This window comes from Ammodytes marinus, assembly GCF_949987685.1.
Source record: "Ammodytes marinus genome assembly, chromosome: 7".
In the NCBI taxonomy this organism is placed as follows: domain Eukaryota; kingdom Metazoa; phylum Chordata; class Actinopteri; order Uranoscopiformes; family Ammodytidae; genus Ammodytes; species Ammodytes marinus.
The window spans coordinates 12,475,944-12,496,467 of record NC_137211.1 but is presented as its reverse complement, the minus strand read 5'-3'; the positions used below and the strand labels follow the sequence as shown (position 1 = coordinate 12,496,467).

General features: G+C 42.3%; 2 protein-coding genes across 11 annotated transcripts in view; one reads left to right on the top strand and one right to left on the bottom strand.

Moving 5' to 3' along the window:
- LOC307253055 (low-density lipoprotein receptor-related protein 1-like) overlaps nt 1-2,999 on the top strand; it is an 87,368-nt gene extending 84,369 nt beyond the window's left edge. Inside the window, exons 88-89 of the mRNA XM_080030897.1 lie at nt 454-598; nt 1,109-2,999. Of these exons, the coding sequence (XP_079887023.1) occupies nt 454-598; nt 1,109-1,246 (283 nt within the window). The 3' untranslated portion in view covers nt 1,247-2,999. The remainder of the gene's footprint in view (nt 1-453; nt 599-1,108) is intronic.
- A 59-nt stretch (nt 3,000-3,058) lies between these two features.
- The window catches only part of fmnl3 (formin-like 3), a 31,755-nt gene continuing 14,289 nt past the window's right edge, over nt 3,059-20,524 (bottom strand). The window contains exons 4-26 of one of the 10 annotated variants that reach the window (XM_080030905.1): nt 20,327-20,403; nt 17,922-18,005; nt 17,224-17,370; nt 16,203-16,311; nt 15,988-16,064; nt 15,518-15,611; nt 14,362-14,436; nt 14,126-14,266; nt 13,883-14,032; nt 13,131-13,232; nt 12,102-12,477; nt 11,545-11,637; nt 11,299-11,423; nt 10,870-11,072; nt 10,450-10,753; nt 10,268-10,348; nt 9,987-10,116; nt 9,690-9,850; nt 9,396-9,497; nt 8,090-8,182; nt 7,859-7,982; nt 5,983-6,026; nt 3,059-4,733 (exon numbers count right to left, since the gene is read on the bottom strand). In XM_080030905.1, coding sequence (XP_079887031.1) covers nt 5,989-6,026; nt 7,859-7,982; nt 8,090-8,182; nt 9,396-9,497; nt 9,690-9,850; nt 9,987-10,116; nt 10,268-10,348; nt 10,450-10,753; nt 10,870-11,072; nt 11,299-11,423; nt 11,545-11,637; nt 12,102-12,477; nt 13,131-13,232; nt 13,883-14,032; nt 14,126-14,266; nt 14,362-14,436; nt 15,518-15,611; nt 15,988-16,064; nt 16,203-16,311; nt 17,224-17,370; nt 17,922-18,005; nt 20,327-20,403 — 2,886 coding nt within the window. In that variant the 3' untranslated portion in view covers nt 3,059-4,733; nt 5,983-5,988. Of the gene's footprint in view, nt 4,734-5,982; nt 6,027-6,583; nt 6,705-7,858; nt 7,983-8,089; nt 8,183-9,395; nt 9,498-9,689; nt 9,851-9,986; nt 10,117-10,267; nt 10,349-10,449; nt 10,754-10,869; nt 11,073-11,298; nt 11,424-11,544; nt 11,638-12,101; nt 12,478-13,130; nt 13,233-13,882; nt 14,033-14,125; nt 14,267-14,361; nt 14,437-15,517; nt 15,612-15,987; nt 16,065-16,202; nt 16,312-17,223; nt 17,371-17,921; nt 18,006-20,326; nt 20,404-20,524 lie in introns of all 10 variants that reach the window. The other 9 variants (XM_080030898.1, XM_080030901.1, XM_080030902.1 and 6 more) reach the window with 9 other exon arrangements.

Sequence of the window (20,524 nt, the reverse complement as noted above, 5' to 3'; positions counted from 1 at the left end):
AGTTGAAGAAATTTTCGTCCTTCTTGCGTCTTTTCATACCTTCCCTTGTTAACATGTGTAAATGTAAATGCTTGCGTACTCAAACATGCAACTGTGCATCTATGGGGAAATGTTAATGTGCTTGCAATCAGTGTAATATTTATGTCAGTCCAGCATTCTCCACAATGGAAATGCTGCAGTATGTTCTCTGGGTTTGATCAAATGGCCTTTGGTCAAAAGCTCATTTGACAAACTTTTAATATATGTTGTCTTTATTATGTTGAGTGTATGTTGCTGGTGCTGTGTCAGTACTTTTATTTTACTTTTCTAGACACCATGAATAATTTAATTTATGGTTTCTCCCAGAAATGGTTCAATAGATATTTATTTTTAAAATAAAGGTATATATATGTTGCTTGGATGTTCATCAAGTTTGTTTACATTTTTTTATCTATCATCTGTGTCTGTCTGCAGTGCAAAGGGCTTCCAGCACCACCGAATGACAAATGGAGCCATGAATGTTGAGATAGGGAATCCTGCATATAAGATCTATGAAGGAGACCCTGACGATGACGCTGGGGAGCTTCTAGATTCAGAATTTGCTTTGGACCCAGACAAGGTAAAACAAGCTAACTGTATAACTGTATAAATGCTTTTCACCCAAATTACGAAAACAAAACGCCACCTTTTCTCACATACTCATACTGATATTTAGCCATGAAAAATCTAATAAAATGAACGATACATTTCTAAAAATATGAAAAATTCTATTTAAAAACCTCTACCCACCGCCCAAACACATGAAGGGAGTAACATTTTATCTGTGCTTACATTCTTTTTTGCAAAGTACTTCCAATTAAAACTGTTCTTAAGAGAGATCTTTGAATGATCCACAGTAACTGGAACATTGTTTCATGGAAAGGCCAGAAATGGTAGCAGAAATCTCAGATTTTAAAATACGTCAGAAACCGGGCTAGTAGTAGAAGTGGTCAAGTCTAAATTGTATTTGTAATTAGTGTTTGCTTTGAGGGCACAAAATGCAGTAAATGCTGCTTTCACATTTTAAATTAGCTTCTGCCTTTTTCTCATGCCCTCTGAGTCACCATGTCATTTTTCCTTTGCTCTGCAGCCCACTAACTTCACCAACCCAGTGTATGCCACACTGTACATGGGGGCCCACAACAGCCGCAACTCTCTGGCCAGCACGGATGAAAAGAAGGAGCTTCTCTCCCAGGGCGACGAGGACATGAGCGACCCGCTGGCATAGAGCTTTGGCACTGACTGAACTCTCGCCCCAAACCAGTGCTGAGCCAAGGAGCTCTCTCATCGTATGCCTTTTTACTAAGCGAAAAGAAAAGCAACAAAAAGAAAAAGCGAGAACACTGTATAAAATGTATAAAATGAAGGACTACTTTTTTAAGTGATTGCAGTATTATATTTTGTTCTTTGACACAAAAAATTCCTCTGGTGACAAAAAAGGAACCATTTTATAGACATTTATTCAGTTTTTCTTTTTTTTCTTCTTTTTTTTAGCTCACCTCCTCACAACAACTCCTCCCCTCTCACGCATATAGCCACTACCTCTGTGCAAATGTTAAAGATAGAGAGATGCAAATGGCAGTGCAACAATTTTAATTTTTTATTTTTGTATGAATTGTATAGGGGAGGAAAAAAAACAAAGAACATTGTTCCATCCTAGAAAAATCGTTGCCAAGTCTTTTGTTGTTCATGAAAGAGAGGCAACGTGTCGAATGCTTCCTGGATGCTGGTTTCGGCTCAGTCTTTCCCATTATGTGTATATGTATGTTATGCTGCTGGAGGTCTAAAAGGGGCCGAGGCGGGAGAGAGAAATGAGAAGTTGTTAAGCCGCACATGTACACATGGAGGACTCGGCATCGCAGACCGCGTCGGTTCTGCCGTCTCAAAAGAACTACATTCAAAGTGATTGTCTTTTACCTCCTTGCACAGACTAAAGTTATATATTTGCATATATACAAACCTATTAACAAAGTGTCTTGAAAAATATACCCAGGAATACAAACATCAGTAACAAATAGCAGTCTGTACTTTTTAACTTTTTTTTTAAAGTCATTGTATAATTGACATGATTTGTGTCGGCAATGAATGAGTCAACAGCAACGTGTGAATGCGCTGGATGAAGATGATTGTAACAAAGTCCACCTTTCAGGATGAGAAGTCCGGGATGGATATCCGTGGCCTTGGGGTTTAGCCTACATGTATATTGCAGGACACTCTGGACAGGAGCCGGGATTCTGCTCCGAAACTCTTCTAGAACGTTATTCTTGGGAGTGACGGCAAGCTTTTCTGTGAATTTTCCAGTCATCACTGAAAAAACAAAACAATCTGGCGTGGAAAAAAGTAGCTGAGAGCGGTTGCATTTAGGTTTTGTCTCCTGTCTTTTGATTGTAAATGTACTTTCAGTAAAGGCCAGGGAGACTCCCTTAATGGTACTTCTGTTTGAGATTTTTTTTATGGTATGTAATTTCATGGATATGTAATTTAGGTTAATGCTCATTTTTAAGTGCATTTCCAGAAAAAGGGTACTGTTCACCTCCCTGATAAGCATTCCTTTGTTAATTCCCTTCCCATGCTGCTAATGCTAATCATCTGTCAAACAGTTTTTTTAGTCTTAAAAGTGTTGCTCTCTCTCTCTCTCTCTCTCTCTCTCTCTCTGTCTGTCCCACTGCTCACCACGCTGCTTTGAAATGAGCTTATCAGCCCTACCTGCATGGTGCTCACACATCCCCCAGCATTGAGTGAACTCTCTGGCTTCTTCCCTTCACTTGTTAACAGTATTCATCGCTTTTAAATTAATTTTTTTTTAACATCCTGCTCTGTTTTCAACTGCCCATGTAAATTAGAATAAAACTTTTTTTTTTCAGTTGGAGAATTTTAATTTTTGGTGGCAAAAACCCACATGGATATTTGTGGTTCTGATTGTTTTGTTATGATTTCTATTTCTTTTTGATATAAGAAATTAAATGGATTTTTATAGTAGAGATGTACGGTGGCTCTGTCCGTCATTTGGAGAGATGGAGGGAAAATGCAATTGTTCCTTATTTCATACCGGAGAACATCAAAAATCTGATTTAAAAAAAAAAAAAATCTGTGTTGCTACTCCTGGGCTGTAATGATACTCTTTGGTCTTGTAGTTACATCCTTCAACTTATTTATTAAACAGGAAGTGTCATCTTTCATTCAATAGACAATATCATGGATATTTATTTTCTTAAGTAAATTTCTTGATTTGAATGTACATGAATATAAATGTCCGCTTAAAGAATAGTGTCTCATACAAGGTTATGCCAAATGAAGTAGTGTAAAGCTGCATCGCTCCCTTTGTGCCAATGCCATGTTAGTTTCAACAGCTGTAAGGAGGAGATGCATCATTTCTATTTAAGCAGGAGATTTAAAAAAAAGAGCTTAAAAATAAGACTTTACAGGAATGGAACCGTCCTTCATCCATCACCAAAACTATAGCAGGTTAATGTCCTTTGGGCCCCTAAAACAGCAGTCCATTTGGTATCATCTTCATACAGTTGTCACTTCCCCAAATGTCACTCAGAGTGTGACAGAAAGTGTCGTCAAGGCATATAACATTCAGTTTTTTAAGAACTACTTGGAAAAGCCACAGAGAAAAACGTCTGTTATGGGCATACAGATGTCGATGTACTAGAGAGGTTAATACATTGAATCTTCAAATCATTATTCGCCATTAACCTTCTAGGCATTGTATGTCTTTAAAGCTGGAAATGTCAACAGTTGCATATTGTTGGCAGTATTATAAGGCTAAAGTTATGGTACAAGGCAATACAAAATACAATCTTTAAGATGTAAAATAAACAAATTATGGCTGACCTCACAAGAAATAACACTGCTTACACACAAAAAAAGGCACTTTTTAAGCAAAACTTAAGCAAAGACATGTTGAGAAGTTTTGGTTTGGCTAGCTTGTCCATAAAAAGGAACAGTAGAATCAGAGTGTCTTTCTTCGCAGATCCTACATGCGATTGAAATGTCAATGAACAAATTGTCAGTATTAATAAGTCTTGATTGAATGTGTCGACTTGGCTTAATGTTAGGAAACGTTCCCCAAATGTCTCATTATAATATAGAAGCTTCTCTGTTATTTGAAAGGAATGTTTGTTTTTTTGTAAGTGTCTTCAAGGCAAATGTCCCAGCAGCAGAGTATGGGCATCTTCTCTTGGCTGCCCACCAGTCTAAGCACTGCTACCACGACCGCCCAATCTGAGGAAATGAACCATCTTGGGGCCATAGGACCTGCTGGTGAAAGCACAATTTGCTTCTGCTTTGTGGGTCCAGCAGTCCTCAGCCCACCTCACCTGTTTTTTTTTGTCGTCCTTTGTCGCCTTGCCTGCTTCTCCGTTGCAGCAAAGAGCAGGGGAAAGTCTTGCAAGTTTGCGGGCGAGACAGGAGTACCCCTTTGTGCTTCTGTAATGACGCCTGCTCACTTAAAGTGGCTATAAAAAGGGGCCTCCATAAATAAATAAATTACCCAGCTTAAACCAGGGCTCCTCTATCCTGTCCCCTCTTTTCAGTCTTTGTGATCTGCAGCCTCAGGGTTGAGCTAGACCATGGGGGACACAGGGAGGGAGGTTATAATGGGGGAGGAGGGGGTGGGGGGAGTGTAAGTGACGAATAAGAGATTTAGGGTCTCTTCCAGCCGCTCCGGATCAACGCATCAGCTCGCAGGAAAGGCTGGTTTCGGAGATCTGTGAGTAGGCATGGGAGAGACGGGACACAACACACACACATGTTAGAAGACCCAGAGGGCAATCTGCTTTCTTGTACTTACTATAACTGTTTTTTTTTCTAAACCCCAAATCTAGAGGAAATACACTCAGTTTCCAGTTTATTAGATACACCTAAATACCTGGCGTGTTTCTGTTATTTTGTCCACCCCATTTATATTAATGAGGGTAGGCTAAACAACAGAAACACCTATTATGTAAAATGCAGTACAGATCCAACGGTACCACAAACTTCATCCTGCAAAATGATGATGAAGTTGAATCAACACCTCTCTAAATCAGTTACAACACAACATAATATAAACATTATAACCTCTATGAAGGTATAATTAATTACAGGGCCATTGTATCAGACTGCATTCGTTTGAGCTGCACCTAATTACCCTGGCAACTGAGTGCGTGCTGTTATATATTTCAAACAAATATATAAAAAAAATCTAATTTCATGTCTGCAGTTCATCTTTGCTAACTGTGTATAAGAAAAATATAAATTTAGCGAATGAGGGCATAAAGAATGCAGACTTAACATTGCATGACACATTCCCATAACCTTTCATTTTAACTGGTAGTCAAGGGTAGCCTACACACAGAGGTAAAAGTCAAGGCTTTGGGAAGGTAGTTTATGGTAACTTTGTAGCACTGATAATGCAGCAGTCATCATTATTACAGTTGCAATACAATGGTCAACAAGCTCTTTGGTTTGCTAAACAATCAAGCAGGCTCAAAACTAATTTGACTGACTTTATAGAGCCTATTGACCAGACAGCTATTCAGCACACCGCGGATGACAGTTAGCGGAGACAAAACATGGCGGACATTGTTGACAGGTGAGAGGTGAATGAACACTGGACAACATGCAACACATAATAGGAGGTGGGTGAGGATGGATGGCGGTGATCTTAAGAAAAAAGGTACAATGATGTGTCTAAAATGATCACAGGGGCTTCCTCTCTTGGTGGGAAGGAGAATTCATGTTTTTTGGTGGGCTGCTGGGGCGAGGGATATTGAATTATAATGTAACCTGCTTCTTTATTACTTGTCAATTACTCTGTTTTCTGACTATTGTGTTTCAAGCAAATTTGAGTGTTGTGAAGCATCTTCTTTTTTTTTGCATCCAAAGCACTAGCTGAAGCAGCTGACATCACTGTAGCGGCAAACAGGAGCTGCAGGGCCAAGCAGGCCGAGGTTTCAGCCAGGCTACCTTCCTTACCCTCTCTTAGGAGTGGGAAATACTTTCATTAATCTTCTTCTCAGCTGGAGGGGGCGGAATAAACAAGTGGTGGTTGAGGAAAGAAGAGTCACATGTTAGCCGGAAAACCAAACACCAAACAAGTTAGTTTCATGGAACAAGGCATCATTGATAAAAAAAAAATAGCCAAACCTCTTTATGTTATCATTGCTGAATTCGGCTCCATGAAAGGAATGCCTTAAAAAGAATTATGCCCTACTAATGCACAGCCTTTTTTACATTTCATGCATGATTATTATCACTTGATAATTGAATCACAGTCAATGGCTGATTGTACTTTGAAGCGTGTCAATATATTTCCCACAAGGAAAATATATGTTGACGCACTGTGTGCAACTTTTCTTCTTCTTTTTTTCATGGAGACCTGTGCCAGCCAGGCAAAGAGGTTTGGCTTACTCCTATCAGCAGGTGCCTGATACGAGTCTTCTGAAGTCGAAACATAAGCAACCAATGACGGCCCAAGTAAGTTAGTTGACAGTAGTTGCATTTGAGTTTGGTTTGAGTATGGGGTTTGGGTGACACGGGGATCATGCTGCATGCAGAGTGGGGTCAAGAGAGACACCTGGACAACCTTGGCATTAAGGGGGAGGGCTAGCAGTTGGCGTCGTCACAGAGGTTGGCTTCACAGAAGAACCGTGAGCCGCGTTTAGCAGTGCGGGCCGTGAAGGGCACGCTCTTCAGTACTGGGAGAGGAGGGGGAGAAAACATGTCACACCTGAGACTCTTCTAACCCTCCTGGGAGGGTTGTTTGAGAGGGACTGCATGGACCACCTCCAAAAAAATACTTTCTGGAGCGTTGTTCTTTTTCTGTACGTAATGTAATCCCTCAGGCGCTTTTTAATAGGATTAAGGAAAACACTTTGTCAAGTCCCCATATTAGCATTTATAAGCACTATACAAGCAATATATTTAACTGCCGTTGTATGCAGATATAAGTGTTTATGATTGTTTTTTTTGTCCTGTGTGCACTCACACAAGGAGGCAAAATGATACAAAACACTTGTCTTTATATGCAACTACAGTACAGTTTGTTATAAACCATGTATTAAATGTATATATTGCTTCTAAATGCTAAATGGTGGACTTAAAGTAAAGCATTATCGGATTAGGACGCACTGAGGATGTCTCATCTCAAAAAGGGCATCAGTTAACAAAACAAGCTGTTAACAACTCTCATAGTAGTGGCATATAAGCATTATTAACATAACTTAAAAAAGACATTGGTAAAACATTTATATTATTTACATTCTAAGCACTGATTAATGATTGTGACAGAGAAAACATCAGTTTGCTTATATACTATCCTGAGGCTGTAGATTCTGCATTTTGATCCATTAAAGCATTAAAGGACTTTCTAAAAAGTTGACTCCTGTGCGACTCCTAGTGGTAGATTCAAGAAAGACACTCACATAATCCCCGACCAGTTTTCTCCCTTGTTTTTTCTACCAACTAAAGTGTCATCTGAATACTTTGAAAACGGCTATAATTACATAATAAAATCTACACATAATACCTTTAAAGAAGCCTGATTTAAATAAAGATCCTATACACACTGAATTTCATTTACACATGCAATCAAATTGCCTGTCTGACTATGTACACATTGAGGTTCAACAGCTTTAAGTGTTGTACATTTTCACAAATAACTAAGCAGCACAGTTATGGAATAACTAATGCTGTTACGTGCTGTGCTCCGGATTCGGGGGTGTCTGAACCACGTAACACAAGGTGCAATTCAAAGGGGCTGAGCAGTGAATGACAACAGTCATCCTGGACCTGGGACGAGCGCCGCTGCTGACACCCACACGGGGTGTTTTTAGTGTACTGTCTGGCCCACCTGTGATGATGTCCTCAATAGTGCCGTCCTTGCCCTCGTACACGGGCCGGTGGTCTTTGGCCTGTCTCTTGCGCAGCTCTGCGATCAGCTCCTGCTGTGGCTGCCTCTTCTTTTGGGCCTGGACCTGAACCAGGAGCAGAGAGGATATTTTTTACCGTTCCCTGTGCTCTTTGGCACACACCACTACAAGGCTTTATTTAGCGCTGAGTAAACATCTGATGTTGAGTGTACCTTAGGGTCCTGCTGTTTAGCCTCCTGAGCCAGTTGCTTTTCCCTCATTGCTTGCTCCTTCTTTTTCCTCTGTTCGTTGTCTTCCACTGCATCCTGTTTAGAGAGAGAAAAAAACGTGACCAGTCTGCGACATGAAACTGAAGGCCAAATAAATCCAAGTCAACACACGTGTGTGGTTCTTTTCCGGACAGAGAAAACAGGTCAAAAGTAGGATATACAGGGAAACCACACCCACGCACAAATTCACACAGGCACTGTCAAGATAATAAGTAATCATTTGTATTAATTATCTTTCCTCTGCCTCTTTTAACACACACAATTACGTACACTTCATGTGCCTTGATGAAGTAGTAAGACCCAGCAGCCAATTAGCTTAGCTTAGCATTAATACTGGAAACCTCTCAGGCATGAGAGTGTATTTTCGGCAGAATGCAAATTAATTCTGTTGTAGATAGTTACAGTTTAAAGTGTCTTTAGGATCTTAACTACTTTATTTAACATAGTGTCACAAAGCTGGTAGAGAGCTGGAGAGCTTTCTTCTTTTGTTACATTCTTAAGTTTAGTATTCTGACCTTTTCTTTTTGGGTGTACTTTGTATCATGGTGGTTTTCCTACTTTTCTTCTGGCTAGTTTGTTATTTTGGCCTCTAACTGGAGTTCATTTTAAGCTTCTATATCTGGCAAACAACGATTGAAAAACAAGAGCAAACCATCTCCTCATATGTTTCACCAGGATTCTACGTTACTCCCATTTCCCCTGGACCAACTTGTAGTCGTAAGTAACAAGTGCATTTCCCGAATGTCGAACTCTGACAGACACACACACACATGCTGAAACCCTTGTGCTGCACATTTCCTTAAGCAGATCCCATAAATCCAGGCCGAGAACAATCTCAGGAAGTGTGCTGTGTGATGGGGCAGGGCGAGGCTGTCCGGGGGTAAAGGGGATGAGGGAAGGAGAGGGGAGAGGGTGGTGGGGTAGTAGAGGAGGCGGGGAAGGGATCAGTCTAAACACTGCAGCTGCAGCTCCACAGTCAGACCCAGCTGGCCTTTCCTGTTATTTGGCCTCGGACTATACGCCACGTCCTGTGGCACACGAGGCAGCCAAAGCTCTGCTCGCACTTAAACTGACAACATCCAAGTTTGAAAAGCAAAAGAGGCAAACTTTCAATCTGACCGAGAGAGAAAGTTGCACCCTTGTCAGTGCATAACACGTGAGGGGGAAACAAACCATGCTGCATCTGCCCTGCTGTGTGTGTGTGTGTGTGTGTGTGTGTGTGTGTGTGTGTGTGTGTGTGTGTGTTCACCTTGTAGGCCTTGATGAAGCGCACAAACACGGGGAAGAACACAGAGGGCGGAGTCGTCTTGGCACCCTCCCCGAAGTAGTTCACCACATTGTTGAAGGCTTCCTAGAATGAGACACCGAAGCCAGAATAGAAGCATTGTATGTAAACACTGTTGAGTTGAGTTGAGTCATGCCTGGTTGTTTGTTAGAAGTTAGTGAGCTCCATCTGGGACAGAAGTTTGCTTTTATGTCTATTTTTTATTTTTTATTTTTTTCTTCCACCTTGAGGTTAAGATATGAGAATAGTGTTGGATACCTCTGCTGTCTTGGCGTCCTTCTGCAGCCTGTCCAGCTGTGCGTCGCTGGACTGGACGAAGCCTTTGAGGACTGAGTGGTCATGGAGGCTGCACTCTCTCCGGATCAGGTCCATGCCTTTCCCCAGCTCTCGAACATCCAGCAGCACGTTTTCCAGAGATACTTTTGTACACACGGTCAATATAGGGAATATGTTATTAATTCACTGATCTATTTACTCTTTATATAGAAATGCTCTTGTTTCACCTAACTGATATTTCCTTTAACACATCCCTCCTAATGCTTTATCTTAACTTACCTGCTGCAGCTTTATCCACAAAGTTCAGCTCATTGTAGAAGTTTGCCAGTTCGGGGTATTTCTCTTTCAAAATGAGTGCTATGTAGTGGAGCAGTGTCATATTCCTGTCCGTAGATTTAGTGTCCAGCAGCTGTTTAGCAACAGGGATGAACGGTAAAATATCAGCAAAAGCACATGCACAAATGAACTAAGTGGCGTATTTATTTATTTTTTCTGATCAATGTGAGGATGAGGTGAGCACAATGAGCAATGGCTTCAAAGTCTGCTACGTAAATACTCACCAGATCAAGACTTTGCAATTTGAAACCATAGACGCATCCTCGCTTGCTGCTGTTCATGTAGTTTCCCAAGGCTAAGATGATCTACAAGTAAACCAGAATTAAAAAATAAATTAAAATGAATACACACAAATGACACAAACGCTGCTGCTGCTATAAAAAATAAATAAATAAACACTTCTTACCTCGAGCAGTCTTTTCAACTTTGGCGAGGATTTGACGGAGCCGGAAGCAGCGATGATTGCATTGAGCTGTGGAGTGAGCATGCTGACGTTGTCCGAGAAGTTCCCGACAAAGGTGATGATGTTCATCCTTTGCGTGAGTCTCTCGATCTTGCTGAAGAACAACATGAAACGATCCTCCTCCGCCAGCTGCTCCAGTGGACGCCGCTCACGCTCGTACTGACGCATCACCTTCGTCTCCGCCTCCGTGGGCAGGAAACGCATCAGGCACTCCACAAAGTCCACCGGTAAGGCCTTGAGGTCAAACCTAGAGTAAGACAGAAGATGTATTAGTAATTGTTCCATCTTCTAGTTACTTTGTTAAAAAAACTGTTTAAAAATAGTTTGAAAAATAAAAATTCAAGTCTAGTGATAAGTGTGTACTTCTCTATTGCTTTGCAGATCTCTTCCGTGGACTTGTGAGCCTTTCTCAGGGTGATGGCTAAGTTCTTGGAGCGATTGGCGTCCAGCAGGGTGACTTTGTTTGCCGCCTTCTGAGATACTTTGCTCTTTGTGCAGACGAAGTCCACGATAGGACCCTGGGCCCTGGTCTTAAACATCTCCTCAAACCTCTCCAGATCCAGCTCCTGCACAGGATTGACAGTTGACTTACTGTACTTGTTATGAACATATAAGACTCAGTTTGCACATAGAAGTTTAGAAAATTTCTCAATCCTGATGAAGCAGTTTACCAGAGCTTTTGTGTGTAAAACTCTTGAGAAACTGTGTTGCTTATTTAGCAGTGAATATTTAATGATATAGAGAATTGAAAACAAGTTGTTGGGGACTTTCTACCAATTGTGCTTGATTTACCTCTAGCACACGTTCATCGTCTATCTCGTTGAAGACTGTGCCATTGATCTGATTGGGCTTCAATGCCGTCCAGTTAAACACAGGCAGGCGGAACTTGGTCTTGATAGGCTTCTTGATTCTGATAGCTGTAAGAGAATTAAGTATATATATATCACATATAACATATAAAACTGTTATTTTTTTCATCTACTTTCTGCAATGGAATACAAAGCAGTGACGCTCAAGTGTGAACGTGTTGACTCCCACCTGACAGACCCAAGCTCAGGATAACTGAGGGCGACGCTCCCGGCAGAGGTGGAGCGAGAGGAGGGGGTGGTGGTGGGGTGGGCGCGTTGAAGCCTGTAATTAACATAAAGAAAAATATTCAAACTATTTTCACTAAAAATGCTAGAACAAAAGACAAATCCTTCATTGCAATTGTTTATTTTTGTTAAAATTGTTGGTGAATTTTGTGATGCTTTATTTTTCTCTTTTACATTTGCACTAATTTGTTATGGGCCTCGTATGATATGCTTGTAACTTCCTGAAAACTGGTGAACACAGTTGCTGCCGTTTCCCGTCTGTCACAGTCTGCCGCTCACTCGCACACACAAAGGAAACAAGCCCTTGTATTTCCTTTTCCTGTCTGCGGTATAGAAGAACACTGCTGTCTGTTTGACCCATCACCTGTTTGGCATTCATGAAACCAATCAGGGGTGGGGGGAAAACCTGAAATAGACCTTCTCTGAGGGGTCTAACTCTACACATTCTACTTTCACATATATGTGTCACCAGACCAGCCATAATGACTGTTAGTCAGTCACCTGAGCCACAGGGAAGGGGAGGAGGTGGGGGTGGTGGTGGGGGTGGAGGGGGCGGCGCTTCACTGGCCGGTGGTAAACTGGAGTCCGCTCCTCCTAGTTCTGTCAAGCCAGCTGTGGGACCCAGAGACAGCTGTCCAATGTCCCCTAGCACCGGGAGCCCAAGGCCGCCGCCGCTAACCCCCGCAACACCTCCCACCACGCCCAGCGTCTCTATGCCGATGTCCCCGTCCGCCTTCTTGTGCAAACGGATGGTGCCTTGCTGCTCCAGCTCGTGCAGCCGCCTCTCTATGTTGTAGTGCCTCTGGTAGGCGGCGTCCTTCTCCTTGATCATCCTCCTCAACGTGGTCACCTGGGTGTTGGTCGACTCGTAGGTCTCCTGGACATGCAGCAGGGGGCGACGGAGAGAGCACAACACAGAGAGTGTTTATTTTTAAATCATTATTTCTCTTGTGTATATACAGTATGTTGATATTTACGGATGTATACATGTGTGTGAGTGTGTATGTATACGTGATGAACAATACCAAACTAGACTACTTGTATGTATGTATGTATGTATGTATGTATGTATGTATGTATGTATGTATGTATGTATGTATGTATGTATGTATGTATGTATGTATGTATGTATGTATGTATGTATGTATGTATGTATGTATGTATGTATGTATGTATGTATGTATGTATGTATGTATGTTTTCCTTTTCTTTAAAAATTGTTTTCTTCTCCTTATTACAATTGCACTAAACAGATATCTAAACGTTGTGGGATGCTTTAAATATGAACAATAACATTGTAAGATGACATTCTATTTTCTGCTCGTACAATAAAGTACAAAAAAAAGACACAGAGACTGACTTCACATGTCAAAAAAACATCCTGTTTCCTGCCGACCTACTTTGCTTTCACAGCAAATTTGGCTACACGCATTTGAAACCGATCTCTGCTAACACACAGTCAAGTGAAGTGAAGTGAAGCCTTTGCTTGGAAGGCATCGCAATATTACATCATCGCAATGGTCCGGCTTACCCGTATCACTTGCAGGTCCTTATCTTTCTGAATGACCACCTTCTCCAGGTCGGCCACTTTCATCATCGTTTCATTCTCCACCTCTAGCAGCTTCTCCGTCACCTGGGGGAGAAGACAACAAGAAGAGAGAAATGCCCATCAGAGGTGGCCAATACAAGAATTGATCTCTCCCAGCACGGGCATCCTTCCCATTTCCACTCCCTCCCACTCTCTGTCTCTCTCTCCCTTTTACACTGTGCTTCATCAATAAGAAATCAGATATAGTACCCATCAGCATGACGCAGCAGCAGCAGCATGACACAGCTTTCAGTTTTGATTTTGGACAGATTACACATATTATTGCACAGGAATTCACAGAGAATCTTCACCCTGGTCCTCCCCCATCATTCCTTAACCTCGGAGAGCAGGGTTTGTTATGACATTCCGAGGGTGATGTCAGGGGCTGCCTACGACCTTTCCATGTGAAGAACGTCTTTGCAAAAAGCGGCGTGGGATACCGAGGGCAGCTGGCCAAGAAAGAGTGAGCTAACCCCCCAGAGAAGAATATTGAGATTGTTTTCACGCTCACAGTGTTTTCCAGCACACTCCCACCACCCGTCATTAGCCCAGAGCCACTTGTGAAATGCAAACACGAGTAGATTCCTAATCAGTACGTAGACACAGCCCCGGGTATTAAGTACATGGCTGGTGGTGAACCGCACCAGTCTTGTAAATGGGGCTGTTGGTGGTCCATACGGGCGGTGTGCACTTACATGGGACAGGTGCTCCTCTAGTTCATCCACCTTCTCCAGAGCCGCATTCTTGGTCTCCGCATCTTCCAGCAGACCACCCACGTCAAACACATTATCCAGGTAGGCCTGGATCTGCACCGACAGCTTGTCACTCTCCGTATGTTTATATTTCTGAGAGGTAGAGAAGGAATCAACATTAAGGGAATACTCTACACCCACAAGTAGTTGCCACCCTTTTCATTTGGTTCAATTTAAACCACAAACCTTTGACCTTACCTCCAGGTAATCATCCAGTCCCAGCTTGGTGAACTCATACTGCAAATGGACTCTGAAGTTCATGTCTTCAACCGAGTGGACCACAATGTTGATGAACTGCATGCAGGCAACCTGGAGCGCGGACACAGACTTAGAGCCGCATATATTTAATTGGATGGATAGATGGACATACCTTCACAGCGAAAAAAAGAATACGCCAATACATAACACAAAGCTTATCTCACCATGTAGTCGATGTTTCCCTCCTCGCAGCGGAAGTAATCCATCAGCCTCTCAAATCGATGCTTCTCCTTGCACACCTACAATGCAAAAGATGCAGCAATACGGAGGTTATTCTTTGAATCCATAGTGAGGATTTACAAGATCATTTAAGTTGAAATGTCTTTCTTTCTCAAAATGTACTACTTATGTTACTATTTATTTCTACATGTCAACAAGATCATACATCCTCTATGTTCCGTTGTGTCTTGAGTTGATGCAATGAAAATAAAGTTCCAAATCATAAGTCCTTTTTGTATATACTGTATTATATGACTCCATGGGACGAATCATAGAACAATATAGCATATTGTTATGATTGAACATATTCCAGGATCAAACATAATCCATCCCAAGGCTTTTGCTGTATGTCAACAGAGTATAGTATATAGTATAGCTTCCTCCATTTGCAACAACAACAAAGGCTTATTTTCATAATTCATAGGAAGGAACATTGCATCTTTTTAACTGGTTTCCTACACAGAAATACATTGGATGAGGAAACCCCTAAAAAGTGTTGTTTTTTCAGTTGTGTTTAAAAAATACCATTACCAGAAATAGTTCTTGTGGACCTAATACGTGCTTACTGGTATAGTAATCTGTGGATGTGGTTGAGTAACGTAGGTGGCCTTTCTAGTTAGATTTCAAAGATGTGTCACCTAGTATTAATGTATCATTAAAAGAAAATATCACTAGAGAAATACCATCTTGTTTTGACTAGTGGGTTGATTAGCTCCTGTGTTCCTCAGAGGCTTTTCGACTGCAAGGTAATTGTCCTGTTCCGGTGTTTAGATGACTGTGCAGGCAGAAACAGAGAAGCTAAAGCAAACCTTTGTGGTCTACTGGCTCCCATCGGGGAGTTGATCCTTATCATTGTTCAAGGTTGGCTCACATCTGGCGTCTTAATGAGACTAATGACCGCAGACAGGCCACCGTAGAGCTTTGCTTACACCCTCAGCAGACATGAAATACTCCCAGGGCTCCCCTAAACTGGCCCTCTAATGTCTTCATGCACACCAGTGATGTGGGGAAAATGGTGGCAATTTCATTAATGTCAGTTACAAACAGTGCAACTGCGGGTAGTACAAGTTTCGAATTTCATTCAACTTTGACTTTGGGCACCTCTTTGAAGTGGTCGAATGCTGAGAGGATGATCTCGTGACCTCCTCGGACTAGACAAACAGCAGCCAGCAGCTCAAGGACCAACGCTTTCGTCCTGAAAGTACAGGAGACACTGGTTAAGAAACTCTCAATTTTAAGGTGGAAAAGCACAACATATTTTTATATCGATGCAAACAGAATGTACATCATCTATAAAGAAATCTATAATCCATACTAAATTCTGAAGCTAATATGTTATGGCTTACCCTCTTAGCCATCATTATGAAGTGATCAGCCCTAGTGCTTCACCACTAATCCCTCCTTAGTAAACATTCCTTTAACACCCTGTATATACGCCTCCGAAACCCCACTTCAGAGAAGAGCTCAGCCCCATGGAGAATGTGAGGGATATCAAATGAACTGGCTGCAGGGTTTCCCCTATTGTTTGACCCAGCCCCTGTGTCTATGGAGACGGGGGCCTCAGTTCTTACCGTGAGTTCTTATTGTTCAAGCTGAGAGCAATTTCGTTGACTGCGTGCGCGTGAGACATGACCATATTGAAGCCATACTGCATGAGGAATAGAAAGAGATAGAGAGAACAGGATGTGGTCACCAAAAACCTGGTTATACACAGACTGCACGGATAACACATTAGCCACACGTTTGAAACAGATATAATGGTGTCAGCAGCAGCAGTGTTTGGTACCTGGTAGTTCATGATTGCTCTCAAGCACATGATGCACACGTGCACATCGTCTTTTTGGCTGACGAGGCGCGAGTTCTTGATGGTTTTGCTGTTGGAAATTGTCCCATACCTACGACAGATGGCAAAAGTCAGCACGTGGTAGAGCTAGGGAATTCAGACTTTTTACTTTAAATTTAATGTTCGACCAAAGCTTGTTTTCCCTTTACAGCTCATGTTTATCTGGTGTTCATGGGACTCCTGTTTCAAGTATGTCACACAGAGAAAGGCAGGGAGAGAAAATTACAGAGGACTGACAGAAAAAAACTTTTGGCTTTTGAGGTTACAGATGCATTATGGGAGATGCCTGGTTTCCTTGCTGCTGTAGACAGACTGCTATTATGTAACTGTACTGCACAGTCATCTTGTGCACATCATATTACTATTCTTGTGCTGTTTAAAAATGATAATTTATTTAATCAATTTCTAACGTACTACATTATACAAAGTCTTATATTCAGCAGTAATCTATAATACATAGTGTTATATTCAGCAGCAATCTAAATATAATGTTATAAAGAGTGAAGTTATTCCTGTGGACTTTTTCTCTAATAATATGTATTTATTCTGACTTGACATCTTATGTGTCTCCTCATCTCCTGTCTGTGTGTGGCTCATTGATGAAGAAGAGAATCACAACTGTCCAACATATGCTGCAGCTCACAGCTGGCTCTCATCTGAAGACAGTGCAGATGCACATCTGGACAGATGAGGGAGGGTCGATAACAAAGAGAGACTCGTAGCGCAAATGTTCAAAGACTTTGGTTTCTATCTGTGATACAGCTTGTCATCCACAGCGCCTCGAGGGTCAAGAGAGAGGTCGACAGAGCCAAAACGCACCCGCCATTCAGGCACTTTCCTGGAACGAAACGGTGCCAAGACAACTAGCTTGCATGCTAATATATGTTTATGACATTCAAGGTTAGCAGAGCGAGGCAATAACAGGGATAGGTCGTAGCGGGGAAGCTAGCTTAGCAATACGTACCGGAAGACAGACTGGCGGGCTGAGCGCACCAGTGTGTTGCAGAAGGGTTGGGTGCCCGAATGGTGCAGATCCTCTATGGACCTGCTCCAAGATTTAGCCTTGTCCAAGAAGCCATCATCCCCATTCTCCAGCCCCTCAAAATCCAACCTGGGCCATACACAGACAGACAGACAGACAAGCCAACACAGAGGCACAGGGGGGGTAGATGAGAGGCACGAGGGAAGTTAGGTCAGCAAAGCAGCTTGGTAGAGAGCCAGGGGTTATCACAAGAACTGTCATCAAGCTGCATGATACAAGCTCAGCACAGTGATTTGGTCACACAGGCAAGATATAGCTTAGCACTACACCACATAGCATCTTTCCAGAAACACATTCACAGCTTGCCAAGTATGCAACAAGGCCCACAAGCACATCTGAAGAACGAGGGAATGCAATTTGCACATTTTTAGATGCACAAGCAGTTTTTCTAAGGGCTCTACATCTACAGGAAATAACATTAACTCAGCAGCTAGCTGGGTCCCCTGCCCAACCCAGATCCTAAGGAAAGTGTTTTGCTATAGTGTTTGTGTGTGTGTGTGTGTGTGTGTGTGTGTGTGTGTGTGTGTGTGTGTGTGTGTGTGTGTGTGTGTGTGTGTGTGTGTGTGTGTGTGTGTGTGTGTGTGTGTGTGAATAAACCATACATGTGCAAAAGTACTCACATAACAGCACACTGGGCAAAGGAGAGGTACTCCACCAGGACGTCAAGACCTCTGTTCTCATCATTGAGGAACTCCCTGACCCACCTGTGACGCATGCAGACAGAGAGAGGTTAGCAGGGCACTGAATGAAAAACGCGCCCACATCCTTTAAGGCTGCATTTTACCCATTAATCGGGGGAAAAAGAGAGCAAAACAGAGAGAAACTGGGAGTCTGATTGGTGTAATTTATAAGCTCCATAGCAGATTTATTACAGGACTTTCTGTGCTTTCTGGTCTCATTTTGGCCATACTCCCCGTCACTATCAGTCACTAATAACGTTCATTCGTCTTATTAGGTATAATGAATCCTGATAATGAAATACAATTTTTCACATGAATTACTGATGATAAGTTATTTGAAAGTAATTGGGAGGCAAAATGGAAGCTCAAGTATAGACGCAAAAAAAATCATTGAGGTATATGGGGTATAAGAGTGGATGCGTATTAATGTTTTTATCACATTTTCACACATACTGTATCTATACGTGTGGAATTATTAAATCAATTAAGTTGCATTCACTTTGGATTTTTATTTAATCTTAACTTAACATGTTTAAAACCTGTCCGATCGTATGAGAAATGAGTGTCCCTCCCCCCGCCCCCCCACACCGTTTTACTTATTGTTGTGGCAATTTCAGCATGTTCCAATAACTCAGCAATGACTTTATGAATATCATTTTTTGATTACTGTTAAGAAAGGATTGCCGAAGTTGCATAAAAATAAAACCCGGGTTGAAATAAAGATAATTTATCCTCTGAAGGGGGTCTCTCGTCCCCTGCCTGACAGAACTTGGCAGGAATGTCATGGAAAGTAAAATAGAGCAAAGCTTCAGATTTCCTCTCCATTTAATTCCATTTGGAGTGAGTGAGTGAGAGAGAGAGAGAGAGAGAGAGAGAGAGAAACAACTCCAAACAAAGGAACTCCCATTGCGACGAGAGAAAGAATGTGCGGGGCATATGGCTGAAGAAGCTGGGCTGCAGGTCGGAACCTCTGACAGTCAACAGTATTAAGAGTGCCTCCCCCACAGAACCCCTTCACCTCCTCCCTCCCGTCTCCTTCAGGGAACTCCGAGGGGGGGTTGGGGGGGGGGGCAGGATTGGGGTAAAAGGTTCTTAAAATAGTCTTGAAGATCTGGTTATGATGTGAGACTGCTAGTCAGCCAATGGCGTGTCACGCAGGAAAGCAATCAAGAGCTTAAAAAAGTAGCTGAGGGAGGAAGAGAGGGAGGGAGGGAAAGGGGTAAAAGAGGTGAGGAGGAGAACAGAGGAAAGCAAACAAGGCAGAAAAAACTAAAACTGGGCAAAGGATGGGAGGGGAGGAAGGGCTGGACAAGGAGGTGGGCTTGATCATCAGTTTCCTGTCTACCTAACCCCCCTTCCCCCTCCCTCCTTCCTTTTGACCCCCTAACTCCTTCCCCTCTTGCTCCTTCACTTCGCTCCAACCAGTTGCTATTTCAGATTTTCTTGGCAATCTCAGAAATAACACATCAGAAAAGGGCCCCGGATTTCAGACATGCACAATAAAATCGGCATCTGCTACACTTAATCCCATCCACAAAAGTCTTCTAAAAATGGCTTTCTTTTTTCCTTTCTGGGAAATGCATTAAAATGGGTCTTTTATTGATGAAGCCCCTGATAGATTATGAGCTATTCTTGGAGCTCAATGAACGAACGCTATGGAAAATCAAAGCCTTTTTACAGGCCCAAATTCTGGGCTTGAGGAATTCAATGGCACGTCACTGCAGCATGATTTTAGATGTGGAAGTAGCTGCGTGACGTAAAGTCAAGGATCACGTCTGAAACACTGAGGATAATGGTAAGAGAGGCCTAAGATAACATCCACATACACATAGTGAGTTGTATAGAGTCCATATTGAATGCCTATTGTCCATTACAAAAGACAATAAAACAATACAAAAAGACTGTTTGCTTAAAAACGTGAGAAATATCTAAACATGAAAGTATCCTTGTGTGTGTTTGTGTTTGTGTGTGTGTTTTTTTTTTCGTGCTTTTCACTGGGCATTGGACAGCCAGGCTTCCTGTCCCTCTGGCATACACAACAAAGCTTCCTGCTCCACACTATGGGGGAATGGACGAGGCAGCACAATGGCTACCATCTGGGCATTATGAGGACCAGCTCTATGAAGTGGAGCTGTAGAGCTTGGCAACTCAGAACAATGGGGAATATCTAGGCACCGGGCAGTGATGTGGGTGCCTGCATCAGCAAGAACACAGCAAAGTCATATTCTTTATAAAGGGGAGGGGGGGGGGGGGGGGGGATAATGTGTCATCCTTAAGCGTATTGAAGGAATAACTAGATTGGTGTAATTCAGCAGAAAAATGGAAGAGACAGTGGTTTTTATTACCCAATGTGGTTGGTCCTCAGTGAGATCTCCAACTCCCTTAAGACTTTGGTAGATTCCTGCACCCGCCTACGAAACTTCTGTAACACATAATGAAAGCAGATTGTTTTGCTTCAGATGAATTCTTTGGCCAAGTATTTGTTAAAAAGCACAGGTTTCTTTTTAAAAAGAGCAATCAGCAGCAGCATCACATATCGGTGG